Consider the following 16,657-nt stretch of genomic DNA (forward strand, 5'->3'; position numbering starts at 1 on the left):
GCAAGCTCCCATGGCAAGGACAGGAGCCTGACAATTAATAGCTAAAAAGCACTAAAAGCTATAAATTTTATCTAACACATTCCAGTCAAACCTCTCATTGTCTCAAAACCTTTGAGCCCCATGTTGGGCTCTAAAAAGGGCTGTCATGGTTTAGCCCCAGGTATCAGCTAAGCCCCACACAGCCACTCTCTCACTCCCCACCACGGTGGGAAGGGAGAGTGAATCGGAAGAGTAAAAGTTAGAAAATTCACAGGTTGAGATAAAGACAGTTCAATGGGTAAAGCAAAAGCCACACACACAAGCAAAGCAAAACAAGGAATTAATTCGCTACTTCCCATCTGTGGGCAGGTGTTCAGCCATCTCCAGGAAAGCAGGGCTGCATCACGTGTAATGGTTACTTGGGAAGACAAAACACCGTAACTCCGAATGTGCCCCCCTTTCCCTCTTATTCCACTCACTTTATATACTGATACTGGCTTAGAATGTCCCTTTGGTCAGTTGGGGTCAGCTATACTGGCTGTGTCCCCTCCCACCTTCTTGTGCACCCCCAGCCTACTCACTGGTGGGGTGGGGTGAGAAGCAGAAAAGTCCTTGACTCAGTGTAAGCCCTGCTCAGCAACAACTAAAACATCTCTGCATTATCAACACCGTTTTTAGCACAAATCCAAAACATAGCCCCATATTAGCTACTATGAAGAAAATTAACTCTATCCCAGCCAAAACCAGCACAGCACTCTTACAGAAGTGTGTGTCTTTGTTTTCCCTGAGTTGTCAAGAGTAATTTCCAGTGGCCAGACAATCCTTTGTTTCTGTGTTGTGACTGTGTGTTGTCATGGTTTTGTCTGGGATAGAGACTGCTCCCAGTCCAAGCACACAGGTTAGCATGCTCCTATATTGCTCTGTGAGATATCTGTTTCTTTCTGCTTGTGCAGTCAGATTTTCTTTGTGTCAATGACAGCAAAACTTGGATTGCTGAGTAGCCTGATATGACTCAGTGGAAGCAATGTAGGGGAAAGTCTTTGCTCAGTGCTATTTCATAGACTGCTGATTTGCTAACGTTGAAAATAACTTTCATTCTTTGTAGTTTGTTACTTCTCTTGTGAAACCTAGAGTTTAGAATAAAATTGTCTCCTAAAGCAATGAATTATAGCTATATTGGTTTGTTTTTCCTATATTGGTGGAGCCAGGCTTTTATGCTTGGATGTTGACATAATGGATTTTGAACATGGCTGTTCCCTATGACTTCTTCATATCTTTGGTGCTTAGAACTTGATTATTAGTCATAAGTGTCTCGTACCGAAAGTCTCTTCCAAAAGTTTTTGACATAACTTGCACTGTTTTGTTCTTGGCTGTATGATTATTGTCATTGTATGTAATAGCAAGAAACAAACTCTTTTTTTTTTAATCCTTTTGCTGGAAGGGAGTAGATATTAAAATAGACTCTATCATTAGCAAAGATTTGAATGTTAGTAGCATGTACAAATATATGTATTAAGAATAATTGATTTCTGATATGGTTTTTTAATTTCTTTTCTGTCTTCTAATAGAAAGCCATTTCATCTCCAACTGTATCACGCCTTACAGATACATCAAAATTCACAGGTTCTCACAAAGAGAGGTTTGATCCCAGCGGGAAAGGAAAAGGCAAAGCTGGCCGAGAAGATCTGGTGGATGCTTCAGGATATGTATCTGGCTATAAGCATGCAGGCACATATGATCATAAAGTACAAGGAAGCAAGTAAGGCTGAGGGTTTACAATACAGAGGGAGAAAGAGAGGGGGAAAGAGAATATATTTGTAAGAATGATGTAGATGAATCCCACATGTTTTGGTTATTGTGAATGCTAAGACTATGTTGTCAAGAAGTTGTTTTCAGGAACTGGAACTGATTTCAACATCTGCTGAGCTACTTGCAGCACAACGCCACTTCATTACATTCCTCATGCGTATATTGGCAAAAATAATTATATTGGTACAAAAAATACATTGTTTTGTTGAGCTTTAGACAAAAAAAAAAAGTCAAGAGCAGTTAAACCACGCTTTGTCAATTCAAGCAAAAGATCTCAAACATTCCTAAATGTCTGGTTGCCCTGAGGATGTCGAAAAGAACCTCTTGAAAAGAGGGTCTTTCATAGCAGTCTTTCTGAAGAATATCCCATTATTTATGCAGTTTGATTTGACTACTGTTTTGGGGCTTTATTAAAATGTCTTACATGGGATCTGGTACTTCCCTTAAAACATTCAACAATATACTATTGGGGAGTAAGTGGTTGTTAATATACGAGGTGCTAGCCTGTAAGAGTCATACACCACTCAAGAAAAACTAAAAAAAAGCTATTTCTAGGACAATATAGGTTCTAAAGTGTTTTGTGTCAACAGAAAGATGTGGAAAATACCAGCCCTTACTTTCCTCCTGTCTATACTTTGTGCTTGTTACTGTGTGTACTGTAGCATGGTTCTGACTGGCTGGATTGGGATGGAGCTAGTGTACTAACCTGAGAAGTGAGGAACAAGACATTACAAAGAAAGTCTATTAAACATTTTTTGCAGTCTGTTTGCAAGTTTGCACTGCCTCACATTTGAAATGAAGGGGTTATTAAGCTAATAATGCTTTAAAATATTAGGTATGACTAAACACTGCCAATCAGATTGCTATTAAGTGAATGCTATGCACATACATTGGCACACACTCCCTTTCATCTATAATATGTGTAAGGAAAGTTTGTGCCCCTTGAAGTAAGGACATATACAATTAATATCCATGTAATTAGGTGCAGTTTGCCCACAAAAATATACTGTTATAACTGGGCTGCATTTTATGTTAAATTTGTTTGAAGCCAAGGGATTTGATTCTCTGTTCATTTTTGCTGCCTAACTTGGGAGTAATAGTATTGATGGGAATGGCTTTCCACTGCTGTAGGAGAATCAGTTCCACAGGCTTAAGGTACAGGCAGCTGAGTGTGACCTGCCTGGGGCCCAGAATGCCAAAACAGCTTAACAGGAATAAAAATAACCCTTTTTTTTCATATTGGTTAAAAAGGAGAGAAAAGGCTGGTTCGATTTTCTGCAAGAGCTGAACAAGCACCCTAATGTATTACTCTGCTTCTCTAAAATTATGAAAGATTTTCAGTATTCAGAAAGAACTGCTTGCAGTTCTGCTTCACTTTCTTTCAAAAAGAGCTCATGCACTGATTTTCATGTTTGACTCTGAATAAAGGTTAATAAATTTGTTGGTCTCCCCCCACCTATATCAGCATCCCACTCAGAATACATAAAATTTAGTAAGCACTGAGCGCTCTCATGTGCCATGCAGATCAATAGTCCATATTTGGCCAATGTCTGGAAACAGCACTGGCTTTCAGCCCTTAAACTGTTCATGTTTTGTTTTTCTGATATCAAATGGTAGCCTTTCTTGTATCTTTGCCTCCAATGACTGCGAGCCCATACGTCAGCCTGCAACCAAAACAACAATAGCAAACAAAGGCAAGGACTTCCTTGTGGACTTGGAGATTTTTGTTTGTTTGTTTATAATTTATTTTGGGTTTTGTTCTGAAGAGGGAGGGAAGTTTGCTAAAACTCAGCAGATGATCTTGTAAAGATTTAAATGGCTTTTCCCATGGTTGGCTTTGGTTACCTGGGAAGATTTTTTATGTATATAAGGATACTCAGGATGAGCTTTGTGAAGCCTTTCCAAGAATTTCCCATTTTTCTTGAAGAAGAATTTCCATGAAATGAAGGATTATCCACTCCTGTGTTGCACTGGTGACCTGTCACACTCTGAGGCAGAACATAGCATACTGTGATACCAACAATGGCTAAATTATTCCAGCATGGTAGCGAACTGTCTGAATGTAGGGAACCTTCTTCTATGTCACTGATGCCTGTGCACCTGAAGAAGGCTCCAGAATAGTCTTGATTTTTATGAATAAAAAGGCTAAGCCTCTAACCTTTGATAAATCCTTCAGCTAAGTTACAGGCAAAACCAGTGTCCCTGTTCTTCCCATTGACATTAAGACTTGACTCATAACTCATTGGTAGCTGAAAAGATCTGGACCCAGCCCAAATGAGGGGTGAAGTCCAGTCTACTGCAGAGCCCTTTCAGCACCCTGTTGGTCTGGCTGCTTGTTGCTAGCCAGCTGCCTTGACTGACACATCAGGTGATAACCTAACCTGAGATGCACAAGTGACAGGCTTTCTCAAGTACCCAAATACTGAGTGTCACTAATACCAGACTGTTGCTACACAGGAGGAGTGATTAGTTAGGAAGGTTTTAAGGTATAATTAGGTTTTAAGTTGCTAGTTCACCATGTGAGAGACCAGCACACTTGTGAGATAGAAGGCATGCAAAGGAATTGAGAATGCAGCCAGATCCAAGCTGACACTGACTAGAAATTGAGCTATTCTGTTTGCTTAGAAGAGACTGATGGAACTAGCTGGGGTTCTGCCAGAGTTTACTTTGCATTACTTGTATAGTATAAAAACCCTGCCATGAACCAAAGCACTTTGTATGGACCTGATGCAAAGTTCTTTGAAATACTTTCAGTGGCATAGCAAGCTTTGGATCAGGACTTGAGAAGACACTTCAGATAGCAGTATTTTATTTTGAGGAACATACTTCTTTGTTTCTTCTTTGTTTCACAGTTGGATAGTGTTAACACTCAGTCAAATAGGTGCGTGAAAAAAAAGTTATTCTGATGTGACAGTAACAAAGGGAAGTTGTGGCTGGAAAGATAGTACTTTGGAAAGATTTTTCCCTTCTACTACACTTGATGTGGAAGGTAAGGCCTATGAATAAAAGCAGTGTATGCAGCTGTGTATTAGGGGTTCAGCTACCTACTTAAGCTCTTAACTTTTCTGCTAATATGTGTAGGAAATTAAAATCCTAAATACTAGCTTGAATGTTAGTTGTAAGTTCCAGGCCTGCTTGGGAATGAGGCAAAGTACGTTTTGTTGTCCATCTGCCATTCCCTCAATTCTCAGGACAGCAAATATGGCTGGTACCCCAGAGATGAGGGGAAGGGATAGCTCAGGAGGTGACCCATTTTCAACCCTTGAAGTGTTGTAGAGCACATGCTCTTACTGTGCACCATACTCCAGGCTGTAACTAAATGTTGTGTCTGAAGTAAGGACATGAGTACCTATATGGTTTACAATCATCTCCTTTTTTGGGGCTTCTCAACTCATTCCATCTAACTTTCCAGTCTGATTTTCAGCATGTTATACTATGCAGCACTCTCCTATGCGACGTCACCTATAAAACCCTGTCATTCCTAATTATGTTTGCTTTCATTACCGCTGAACATGCTACCAAAAGGTAGCTTTTAGAAATAGCTGCCTTAAAGAACAAACTCATTTAAAATTGAACCCTGAAATACTATGGCAGTACACAATCTTACCTGTATCTCCACTGAGGCTTAATCTGACCATTAAAGCCACTGCAAAATTGAGGACAAGAAATAAAAATCCCTACTGGGGCAAAATTATAGTCGTTAGAAATAGTTTTCTAAATATAACCTAGTTTTTAAATAAAATATGCAGAAGTCAAATGGGTTTTCTTATTAGTGCTTGCTTACCAATTCCCTCTAGTCACTCCATGTGCTATAGTTACTTGTTGAGAGTTTTGCAACAACCTTATCAGTATGAAAATACCAGAAACAAAAATCATTGTTCTGCTTTTTGTGGCTATTAAAGCTATGAAAATAGTGTTACTGAGAGGCAGACATTAAAAGACATAACATTGTTTCAACAGTCCTGTGTGAACAGGTGTCATTAACTGTAATCAAATATTTAGAATCCCGAAGGAAATGTTGAACGTTGGACAATGGCCAAGACCTAGCCACTTTTTTTTTTTTTTTTTTTAACCCTACAATATTTCTTATTTCTTTTTCACTTTAGGGAAAGGAAAGGGAGATTATAAAACTACTCATGTCACAGCTTGTGTTCTTCATCAGTATAGAGATTGTCCTTCAAAGATATTTTGGATTGAAGTATGATATTTTCCATGTATTTTACTGACATTACCTAAATGAAAAATTCTTCTGACAACTTTTTGGCATTATAGAAAGCTTTGTTCATGAATTAGCATTTCAGTCACCCATATTTTCCCGCTATTGGTTCAATTAATATTTTTTATGGTAGCTGGAATTAATCAGAACTAAAAGGCAAATGACTGCTATGAGTTTGGTTTGCAAGTGTTAGATATCCCAGCCATCTGTAACCATCTGTAGAGAAAATCCTCATATATCTTTCTCCAAAATCAAAACTTTAAAGTTGTAATTGATAATTCTTTACTTAAGGCTTGTCATAGTTATAAAATAAATTTTAATTCTTTGTGCTTGTGTGTGTGATTCTCAAAACATAACCCTGCCTTTCAATGATGCATGTATTCTGGGGGCATGTGCCTGTCATCCATGAATGAGAATTCTCTGTTTGCACTGGCCAAGAAACAAACCTTTTACCTTCATGATAGAGCAAATGTAATGTGTTGCACTGGTATGTGTCCTCTTAACTGACTGTTAGCCTTGCATGTATGCCAAAATAACTACACCTTTGTGTACATTGTTTGTAGTGTAAATATTGTCTTCTTGGGTCATCAATTAGTTGGTAATAAGTGATGTAATACACAAGACTTGTACAGGTTTGTGTGTGCTTACACATACTTCTTGAATCCAGCTAAGTAATTAAACCATATAGATGTTGATCCAAACCTTAAACCTCATTAGGGCCAAACTCTAGTCCTGCAGCCAACGCTGTTCAGCTTGGCCAGTTGGTGACACTGCCATTCTCCCTCCACAGCATGAAGGTAAAGATCTAAGGAGGCTTTTATGTTTTTACACATTTATCTTGTTCCTATTTCTGGGTGAAATCACTCTTCAGTAATTCTAACGTAGACTTGGTGTGACAAGAAATGTTTCTCCATAGTGAGGAAGTAGGAAAGCCAGGGCAAAAGCAAGATCTCCTCTGAGTGCCCTCAGAGACCATTTCAAATTATGCCCTGCATAGGCCCTATATTTTCCTTTGCCCCAACTTTGTGAAGCAAGTTGACACTCACTATGTATACACGCAGTTGTTCATCATCAGTAAGTACAAAGTCATGGTATGTTGAGGTGGGAACAGGACTGTAGTTCAATGCCTATGGACCTGAGTCTTGTGTAGACCTTTATAAAATCAAATACCTGAAGCATAATGACAGATCTCAAGCTTGTGTGAAATTCTCACAGCCTGGAGTGCCTCAACTTGATGCATGTGTACCTCCTGTATTTGGAGTGTTTGCCCATAAAATAGCATTTAGACAGTGAGTTACTCATTTTGTGCATCCAAGTGCCCATTTGGCTTACCTAATATAAGCTGGAAATGATGGACCGGGATGTTCTTTTTAAGTCTTCAGAATCCTAAAACCAGTGAGAAACCTTTAGTTGCATTCATGCTTGCTCATTAAACTCAAAAACAATGCTTTGAAAGAGGTCCCAGCTAAGAATGGTGCTTCAGGAAGCTAAAGAATATTGCAGATAGAAGCTCCACATCTTAATTGTCCAAATAATTTGCTTTTGCAGGGAGAAATAACGGTAATATATTTGGTATTTTTTCATATTTTTCAGTTTATTACCTTGGCTATATTGCTTCAAAATCCATATGGTGAAGGTGGATTTCAAAACAAGTTATAACTCTTTACTTGGTTGTCAGAAAATGTTTGAATTGGCTTGTTTCATTCAAACCGATTGATCATCCACTTTAAGTAGAGTTTGGCAAGGGCAAGCCTGATAAAAAATAAAGGGGCAAAGAACCCAGCCTATGTGCTGGGTATTCTTGCAGTACTAGTAGTCTGAAATGAGTTTTTAAAAAATAAATTCTCTTTTGTAATCATGCACACGTGCGTGCACACATGCAGTACTTTGGGGCATATATATATACATGAGTAGCAAGACTATAGAAAGGCTTTTTTTTTTTTTTTTTCATTTCCTTACATTTGGAAATTGACATTGAAATGCCCAACTGATGAACCTGATTTGGAAAAATGTTAAGCACCTACCATATTCCATTGCATGTAAACATCCAAGGAATTAATGAATTTTATTAAAAATTTATTCAAGGTTTTTCTATTACTTTGCACATTTTTCAGATCACAGATCACAAACGTGAATAAAGTTACATTCAAGGTACATTCAAGTTAATTGAAAATGTAGCCCTAAAAATACACTCATACTTCATCTATCTTTCATTTTGATCGGTAGCGATATTATGGATGATCAAGAAAATAAGAAAAAAGATGGCAATCTGTATCCCCATAGTGGTGAATTATTTTAAGCTCCAGTTTACATCAGATGAGTTTCTGTATGCTTGCATTTGCTCAAATGTTATTTTTAAACTAAGTAATTAAATAATGTGAAATAATGCAGCCTGGCCTCTGTTAAATAGGGTTATATTAATGCAACTGAAATGCTGTATGTCTGTAATATTCATGCTAAATACATACTAGCTCTTTACAAAGGCTTTGTGTAAGGTCAGTTAATCTACAAACTCTGATGTCCTGTATAAAATCGTGTTGGCAAACTACTTTTGTTAGCTCTGTAGTGTATGAAATGGCAAGGTCACAGACAAAAAACAAATTATAGAATGCAACAAACGTGTGTTCGTGTTTATCTTTGTGCTGGGTTTAGAATATATCAGCTTTGGTAAACTATTGCAGCAGGGAAAACGTTTTGTATAATGCTTATAATACAAAGTAATTTGTCTTTACATTCTGTAAAGCAGAGAAATGGATAAGTATATTGAAGTTTATTCTTAGCAAGGTTTTATGTTTCACAGATTTAAATATTACAGGAGAAATATATATTTATACAGAAGTATAATTTTTGAATGTTGAGGTTGGTTTTCTTCAGTCATGAACCATTTATTTATCCACATTATGCTTTATTCCTTTGCTAGCTTGTTTATCTGTCCATGCTGTTCCAACATCCATTTCTAATTTGGTGTAGATGTTTTGATTCTTTATTTGCACAAACCTGGATATGCATGCTGTCAGGACCTGATCATAAAGTGTAGAGGCAAAACTGTTTTGTCTTTGATTACCTAGAGCACTAATAAAAATTTAATCATTAGATAGTTGTAATATGCAGATGGGTCTTGGCATAGTCTTCCTTGGAGCACTATACAGCATGATAAAAACCTTCAGTGAATCTTACTATTTCTTGTTCTTATTTTCATTTGTCTTTCATCTTGGTCCAGAAAACCAGGAAGCTGCTGTGTGCTGATACTCGCCTGCAATATTTATGATTGCAGGCATTGCAAACATTAACATTCAGCTGTACTAACCTACTGTGTTCACTGTGAAATTTTCAACACGGTAAAAATTATACATGATCATTTAACCTTACAAGTTTACTTTTTTCCTCACTAATTTAACACTGAACCTTTTTAAAAAAAATTGTTGCAAATGAACAGCTTGAGCATAGTATTTTTTAATCTTAACTATAAGAGATAAACCCATCCTAAGCAAAGATTTTTAACCACTTGATGAAGGGGGCCTGGCACCATCCAGTGCAAAGAACACTGGGCAAAATTTTATCCCCACTGCTGTCAGTGCCAAAATTCTAGCTGGTGTTAGCAAAAATGGAACCTCCGTTACCAAGAGGTTAATATGCTTAGTAACCATGACAAGAGCTTATGGGGGAGCACAAGAGTGATTCTCTACTTCCATATCTTTGTTTCTGTTAATTTAAAACTACTACTATCCAATCTTTAAAATAAGTAAAAGAAACTTGAAGGGGGATCATATACTACTAGTTTGTACTAGGTGTTTTTTCAGGAAAAGGAAACAAATTTATATATATATATATATATGCAATATATTTTTACACTGTTTATTAATGCTAGAAAGTATTAAATGTATCACTTTATCAGTGTGAATGTTAAAGTAATTACAATGTTGTGGATGTTTTAAACCTTTTAAAGTTGTCTTGTTAAATTCTAAACCCACATTAACAATGGAAAAGCTACTTTGTCTGCAACATTGTTGTTGATGTTTTAGGGAAAAAGTTCAAGTACAGCAGTTGTTTGATTAGCGCTGTAAAAGCTTGGCTTGAAAAATTGTAGTGAAATCCATATTGTAAACACCATTTTTTAAAGCATAGCTTCTCATAAAGTATGTTACTGCTGTTGACTGACTGTATAAAATTGTATCTTCAGTTGGTAAAGTGATCAATAAATGTGCTATTATATCAATTCCTGGATTTCTTGAAGGAAACGGTATTTGCTGTTAAACTTTGTTACCAGCAGTTATTTCACAGTTTAGATATTAAGCAAATTGCTACTGAATGTATAAATTACATCAAAATACTCTCTGAACAACCAGCTCTCTGGTTCTGAGCAGAATATATTTCTTCCTTACCATTTATTTTCCTGGCTTTAATAATGAGTAAAGCTGACCAGTAACATTTTGAGAACTCTAGTATGATCCCTGAACAGGCGTGATTATAGTGATCCACCAAACGAGATCTGTGAGGGATGAAACAATTTCTTCTTAACTAGCTACTTAACATAGAATGGTCCTCAGCCTTAAAAGCTGGAGTTACCTCTCTCACCTTCTCTGAGCGGTGTTGAAAGTGTTCTGCTTGCAAGGAAGGTCATCTGCTACATGGAACATTGTTTAAAGGACGTTACTTTCAAACACAAATACGGAGCTTTTATTCATAAATAACAACATTCTTCAGCTTGTCAGTAGAAATAATACCATGATTTTTCAAGAAACAGAAGACTGAAGTTATTTCTTTAAACGCAGAACATCATAATGAATAATGTGACAATAACCCAGGCACAGTGCTGCTCTAGAAACGTAGAAGGTACTGGATTAGCAACTACAAGGAAACATAACTAAACAGCTTACAGCTGTTGTTCTCAAACTGGAAGTGGTGTTCTCTGTGCTCACACACTAGACAACCTTCTTCAGAAGTGCCTTTTAAATGAAATCTAATATAGTTGTGTCCTGAGATAGCTTTTCTTCCTGCATAGAGACCATATACTGTTTGTAGTATGACTGCCAGATAAAGCTGCTTTTATCTCTTAGCATCTGTGGTTACTGAAACTGTAAAAAACCTAATGAAGCAGAACCTTTAGGGATTACTAAAAGAATAAAAATTTTTTTTCATTAAAAAAGCCCATAAAGAAGAGGAGATGGCACCCTTCTGCCCTATGAGAATATAAGACACTAAGATCTGTATTTTCAAAAGAGTTGAGGATTTTCTGTTCTTTTCCTGTAAAGCCTTTAGAAATGCCCACTCAACCCTACATGCCACTTAAGCATCATGAATTTAAAATAAAAAGTAGAAAAAACCCCATCTGATGTGTTCTCTTTACTCCAGGAACACAATTATTTGGGCTAGCTTTTCTCTATGTGTAGCTACTGTTGCAATAGCTATGCACAGATTGTACATGTAGGCATAGTCCCATTGAGATGGGGCTGACAGAGTGCTACCTCACCCTTGCTGGCTTTCTGTTCCAAGCTTTCAGAACTGACCACTCTCATCAGCATCAGCTGGGTTTCCTGTTCTCATGTCCATGTGCCAAATGCAGGCCGATCTCTCTGGGTTCTACCGGTGTTCTACCACAGCCAGGACTGAGCGGAGAAAGGCGGGGCGGGAAAAAGGCAAAAAAAAAAAAGCTGCTGCTGCCAAATCTGGGTCTTCAGGGGACTCATAAAACCTGGTCTTCTAGTTAGCCTTTTTTCATTTCCTCAGCTTCCTATTTAACTCACTGCACTGCTTTATTAATAATGTCAACTAACCCAGGCCCACTGAAATTTACTGCTCTGGGTCACATTCCAGCTAGAAGTTCATTCCAGGTCTACATCGCTTTATTTCCAAAACTGTGAACTCAAGAGATTACACAACCATCCATGGGTCACTTAAGGGCTCAGGGGCTTTCAGGAATGAATGCAGGAATAAAAGGAGTGGCAGGGATAGTAGGAAAGAGTAGCGAGCTGGGGCTGCTGGAATGAATCCTGTAGGTCTTGCTTCCAGCTAGCACAAGAATGTCTTCCCTCTTCGAGGCAGGTAAGCTTGTCAACTGGACCATCGGTTTTACACCTTCGTTGGAATGATAACAAAAAACTGCTAAATCGTTACTGTGGGTACAAGACCATTTTCTTCTGTAACAATCCCTGATGCTAGATGATACTATAGAAAATAAAATATAGGTTTTAATCCCATTTTTACTTGAGTTCTGTGAACACTGTAATACCAGGAGAATTTTGCATGTGGAACAGAAATTGGGTGGCATGGCATGTTTTCTGTGAGTCAGCCAGCTAAATAGCTTCTGTACCTGGGACCACCTAATGAAGTGCTTTTATAGAAGTGGACAAGACTACACTCTTCATCCAAGGCGTTTTCGTTTGTACGCAAGAAAAGATTCCAGTTGAGGAACTGAGGGTCCAACTGAGGGTCGCGCAGAAAAATAAGAATTTGCCATTATTGCCATTATTAAATAATGGGGAGAAAAAACCCAAAAACAAACAAAGCAAAAAACATGAAAAAAACCACCAACCACAAAAAAAACCCACACAAACGAATGAAAGGCAGGGACTAGGAATGCTACTCACAGTATGGTGGAACATGAATAAACTCCAGATACCTAAGCTGACATTTATTTTTAGGCAAAAGACTCTTTGATGCCAATATGTAGTTGAACGGTGAGTCCCATATTAAGTAAATGCCATGTATTCCACCTGAAAGCTAATCCAGCACAGCAGTTCCTTTACTAGAGCTTGTGGGTCTTTTGAACTCATCCATGCAGGACAAAATACATGCAGTATATTATGCTGGTATATTTGTTTGGGATTATTTGAAAGCAGCTTAGTGGTTGTAGTATTTCTATAGTTCCACACAGAGCTCACAGTGAAATTTCGTGCATTACCCTTATCTTTTATTATTCTCATTTTTTTAAACAAAAGGTAAAACAATAGACCATCTACTTGCCATTTAAACACAATCTCTCAATTTAAAAATTACCTGTTAAACTTTCAGATACTACGGCTGTTTTTAAACAAGCAGGATTTAGAAAATAATTCAGGATCAAATCGGTTTAAACTGCTACTTTTGCTGTTGCATCAATAATTTAGCTAAGCTTCACAAGTTCACTGGCTCAAGATGGATTCATGTCCTTAACCATCCCTCCACTCCTGAAGGCAAATTGGATCAGCTATTTTTCTGCTGATAATAGGGTTGGGGAACTGAAGGTAGGGGAACTGAAGCAACTTCAGTAAAGGCATTCTTTATTCTCTGAAGTAACCTGTGCACTATGCCTTTTAATTGTTTATTTTACTTATCCTGTTAATTTTGTTTCCTTCTGCTGTATTTTTCTCAGACTAAGGAAGCCGAGGTAAGAAAAAAAATGAGAAGAGCACTCAAAAATTAGAAGTAGTGTTCTGGTCAGCATTTTACAAATACTTCTATTTTTCCCACATGTTTTTGCTCATTTTTTTGTCTATTACAAAGTGGCCTCAACTTGGATTTGAAACATACGTAATACTAATACACAAGAGGAACTTCAGTTGCCACTGAAATGGATTACGTGTTGGACAGCACTTGAATACTGAAAACAACAAAGTGCAGGCAGAATTGTTCTGGTAGCTGTAATTGACAGTTATTTAAGGTGCTGTCTGAAGACAGGTGTTAGCTACGGTGACAGTGAACTGGCAGGATGCCAGTTTATCGTAAAGTGGGAAAGAAAATCATCCTCTTTTTCCATTCACCATTTAGAATTACTAAAGCAGCAGGGTCAGCACTGCCAGGAGAAAGAAGGGCAGTTTCGAAGGTTTCAAATTAAGCAGTGATCAGGTTTCACACTGTCTATGACTGTAGCCAGTCACTGGCCAGCAACTCTATCATTTGTTCTGTGATTAACAAGCTTGTCCCCACAAATGTGAAGGATCACAAAGGCACGATGGCAGCTGGGGGAACCCAGATAATTCAGAGAGAAGGGGACCCTGTCACAGCCCTTCCTGGGGCTGTCACAGAAGAGCCATCAGCCTCACTGTCCAGGTTGAGATGAGTCAGTGACTCTCCAGGGGACCTTACAGGTCAACACAGGTTACTACCTACAGGCCTATGCAGGCATGAGCAATTAGGGATTATACAACTTTATGGGATATATATATGGAAGCAACCAAAGGCAGGGATGTAGGTGATCTGGGGAGGAACAAGCACAGGAAAATAGAGGGTCAAGGCGCTGGTCACTGGTCTGTACAGTTGTCTGGCGATGCCCTGGACCTCTTAAGTACCAGCTGTCCTGTCATTAAATTTCATTTCTAACTCTTTTCCTGGGTGAGGGGATTCTCTCTTCTGTGCACATATGTGCATATGGAGGTCTAATTGCCAGCAACTGGAGTCAGACCATGGGTTATAAGAACCCATGTGCATGTGGTGCCAGCAGCTGGATCAAGTGAGGGGATGTATACCACCAGGTGACTGCTAGCAAATATCAAGCTGAACCTAGTCTGCAAGCAGATGAAGGGGCCAGGTTGAGATGAGTCAATGGCTCTCCAGAGCACCTTACAGATGAAGGCAGGTTACTACCTACAGGCCTACGCAGGCATGAGCAATTAGGAGGGACCAGGCAGCCCAGGCCAGCTACTGGGGAGACCACAAGGTCTGAAGGTGTGTGTCTCTATGCAGGAGGCAGCTGGAGGTGATAGAATCCAGGGGCCAGTTACTGAGCTGGCTGCACATCTAAGCCCAGTTACTCAAGGGATCCACAGTGTGTGCTGGTGTGCATAAGTGGGGGGAAGGGGGGGAACTCTATGTACCAGCAGCTGAAATGCAGCTGTGGCCCTCACAGGCTTGCATGTGCAGGTGCCAGCAGCAGGCGAAAAGAGGGATCCAGGCGCTAGCTGTCAGATAGACTGTCTGGAGGGAACCACACTGAATATGTGCATGATTCCTGCAAACAGCCCTTCATCCTGACCAGCCAGAGACAGGCTGTTGGTACTGGTTTTGGTTTTACTGGTGGTGCTGGCTTTGTTTTCGTAAGTGCTGAGTGTTTCTGGCTGTGCTGATCAACACCACCCTCATGAAATGACTTTGCCGCCTTTGTAATGTTACTAACATCTGGTGTTGCCCATATTGTTACGAAAAAGTTGATTCATTGTGTTTCTTAACCGGTGATAGCTCCAGTTAAATTGCTCAACATGAGTCTTGTGGCATGTACATGTCTGCTAATTCTTGGTAGAAATTAAAGTTCTGTAAACTAAAAAAATTCAGACAATGAGTTGTGTTCATTTCCCCAGATAAATTAAATTATTTTTTTAACATTTCCTTTCAGCAGTATCTTAGTGGTTTCAGTCTATTTTAGCACTACTAATTTGAACTTCTACTTCAAAGCAAACTTTTTGCAGGAACATTTCTTATAAATTACTTAACGGAAAAAAATTCTTGTAGTCATACACTGATGACTACATCTATCCAATGAGAGTAGGTTCCACATGTTGAAGTCACTGGAACAGATGCAGTGTAAATGGTAAAACATAAAAAATATAAATATAAAAATTATAAATATATTTAAACTAAATTTAAATATAGTATATCTTCCTCTATAATTATATGTAAGAGAGAGCAAAAAAAACCTGGTATAAAACATTTCCCATTATTTGAAATTCTGGCTCTGCTCCAAGGCACTGTCACCCGCATGAAGTGATAGTCTATCTTAATTTTGCGATCCTATTTTAGCTAATTGCCATGACAGACACACGCTGAAGGATGTAATCTTCTTTTACTAAAGTAAATCTTGTCTGCCTTAAAGCAGCACCACAGCATTTTGTTCCATGACTAATCTAGGCTCGTTATCACCTTCTCATTGCCTCATAAACCTCATAAAGCTCATAAACAGTATTTGACAATGGCCTTCATGTTGAGCTGTGTCTCATTCTGCTCATCTCAGCTTCTTGTCTGTCTTCTCTTGGGCCATAGCTTCATCTCATTTAAACATTACTGAGATAATTTTAGACCAAGTGGTGTTTCTGATTCTTTTTAGAAGTAATATGAGACTGTCATTCAAAATTTCATTTTAGCCCAAATTTTAACTCCTCTGCAAACCTGCTAGAAGGCAGACCATATAACAACTTCTACTTTAAATACTGAGTAAGTAGATATTTTTCGCTGATATTTTACACAAACTAGAATGCAATAAATTATAAATGTACAGAAAAGCAGACAAGCTCCTAAAACAGGCCCAAGCTCATTTGTAAGCTTATTTGCACTCACAAATTAAAAAAAAAAAACCAACCAAACAAACAACGAAACAAAACCAAAGCCAAACAAAAACCACACCTCACACCACCGTCGCCACCCCAACCCACTCCCATAACCCCACATCATGGTATTACCACCATAACTTCCTAGCTGGGAAAACTTCAATCTCAGAAGGACATTCATTAGGATATTAACTTTTAGTCTGCTCTGGACAAAACCAGCAGCATACATGTAGTTCCCAATCCAATCAGTAGGTAATTTGTTGCCTTCAACATTGTAGATTACTACAGCATTATTCAGGAACATAAGAACCAACAAGTAAGCCAAAGCTAAATTGACTAGTAGCACAAAGAACCATGTTATCTTACATTACCTGATCCATTTATAGTGTGTAGGCCTGGAGAACTAATGGATTACCTT

General features: G+C 38.4%; 1 protein-coding gene across 1 annotated transcript in view; it reads left to right on the forward strand.

Annotated features, from left to right (window-relative positions):
- The window catches only part of TPPP (tubulin polymerization promoting protein), a 72,712-nt gene extending 62,492 nt beyond the window's left edge, over nucleotides 1–10,220 (forward strand). The window contains exon 4 of the mRNA XM_064443781.1: nucleotides 1,548–10,220. Coding sequence (XP_064299851.1) covers nucleotides 1,548–1,742 — 195 coding nt within the window. The 3' untranslated portion in view covers nucleotides 1,743–10,220. The remainder of the gene's footprint in view (nucleotides 1–1,547) is intronic.
- Nucleotides 10,221–16,657: the final 6,437 nt, after the last annotated feature.

This window comes from Phalacrocorax carbo, chromosome 2, assembly GCF_963921805.1.
Source record: "Phalacrocorax carbo chromosome 2, bPhaCar2.1, whole genome shotgun sequence".
NCBI lineage: Eukaryota > Metazoa > Chordata > Aves > Suliformes > Phalacrocoracidae > Phalacrocorax > Phalacrocorax carbo.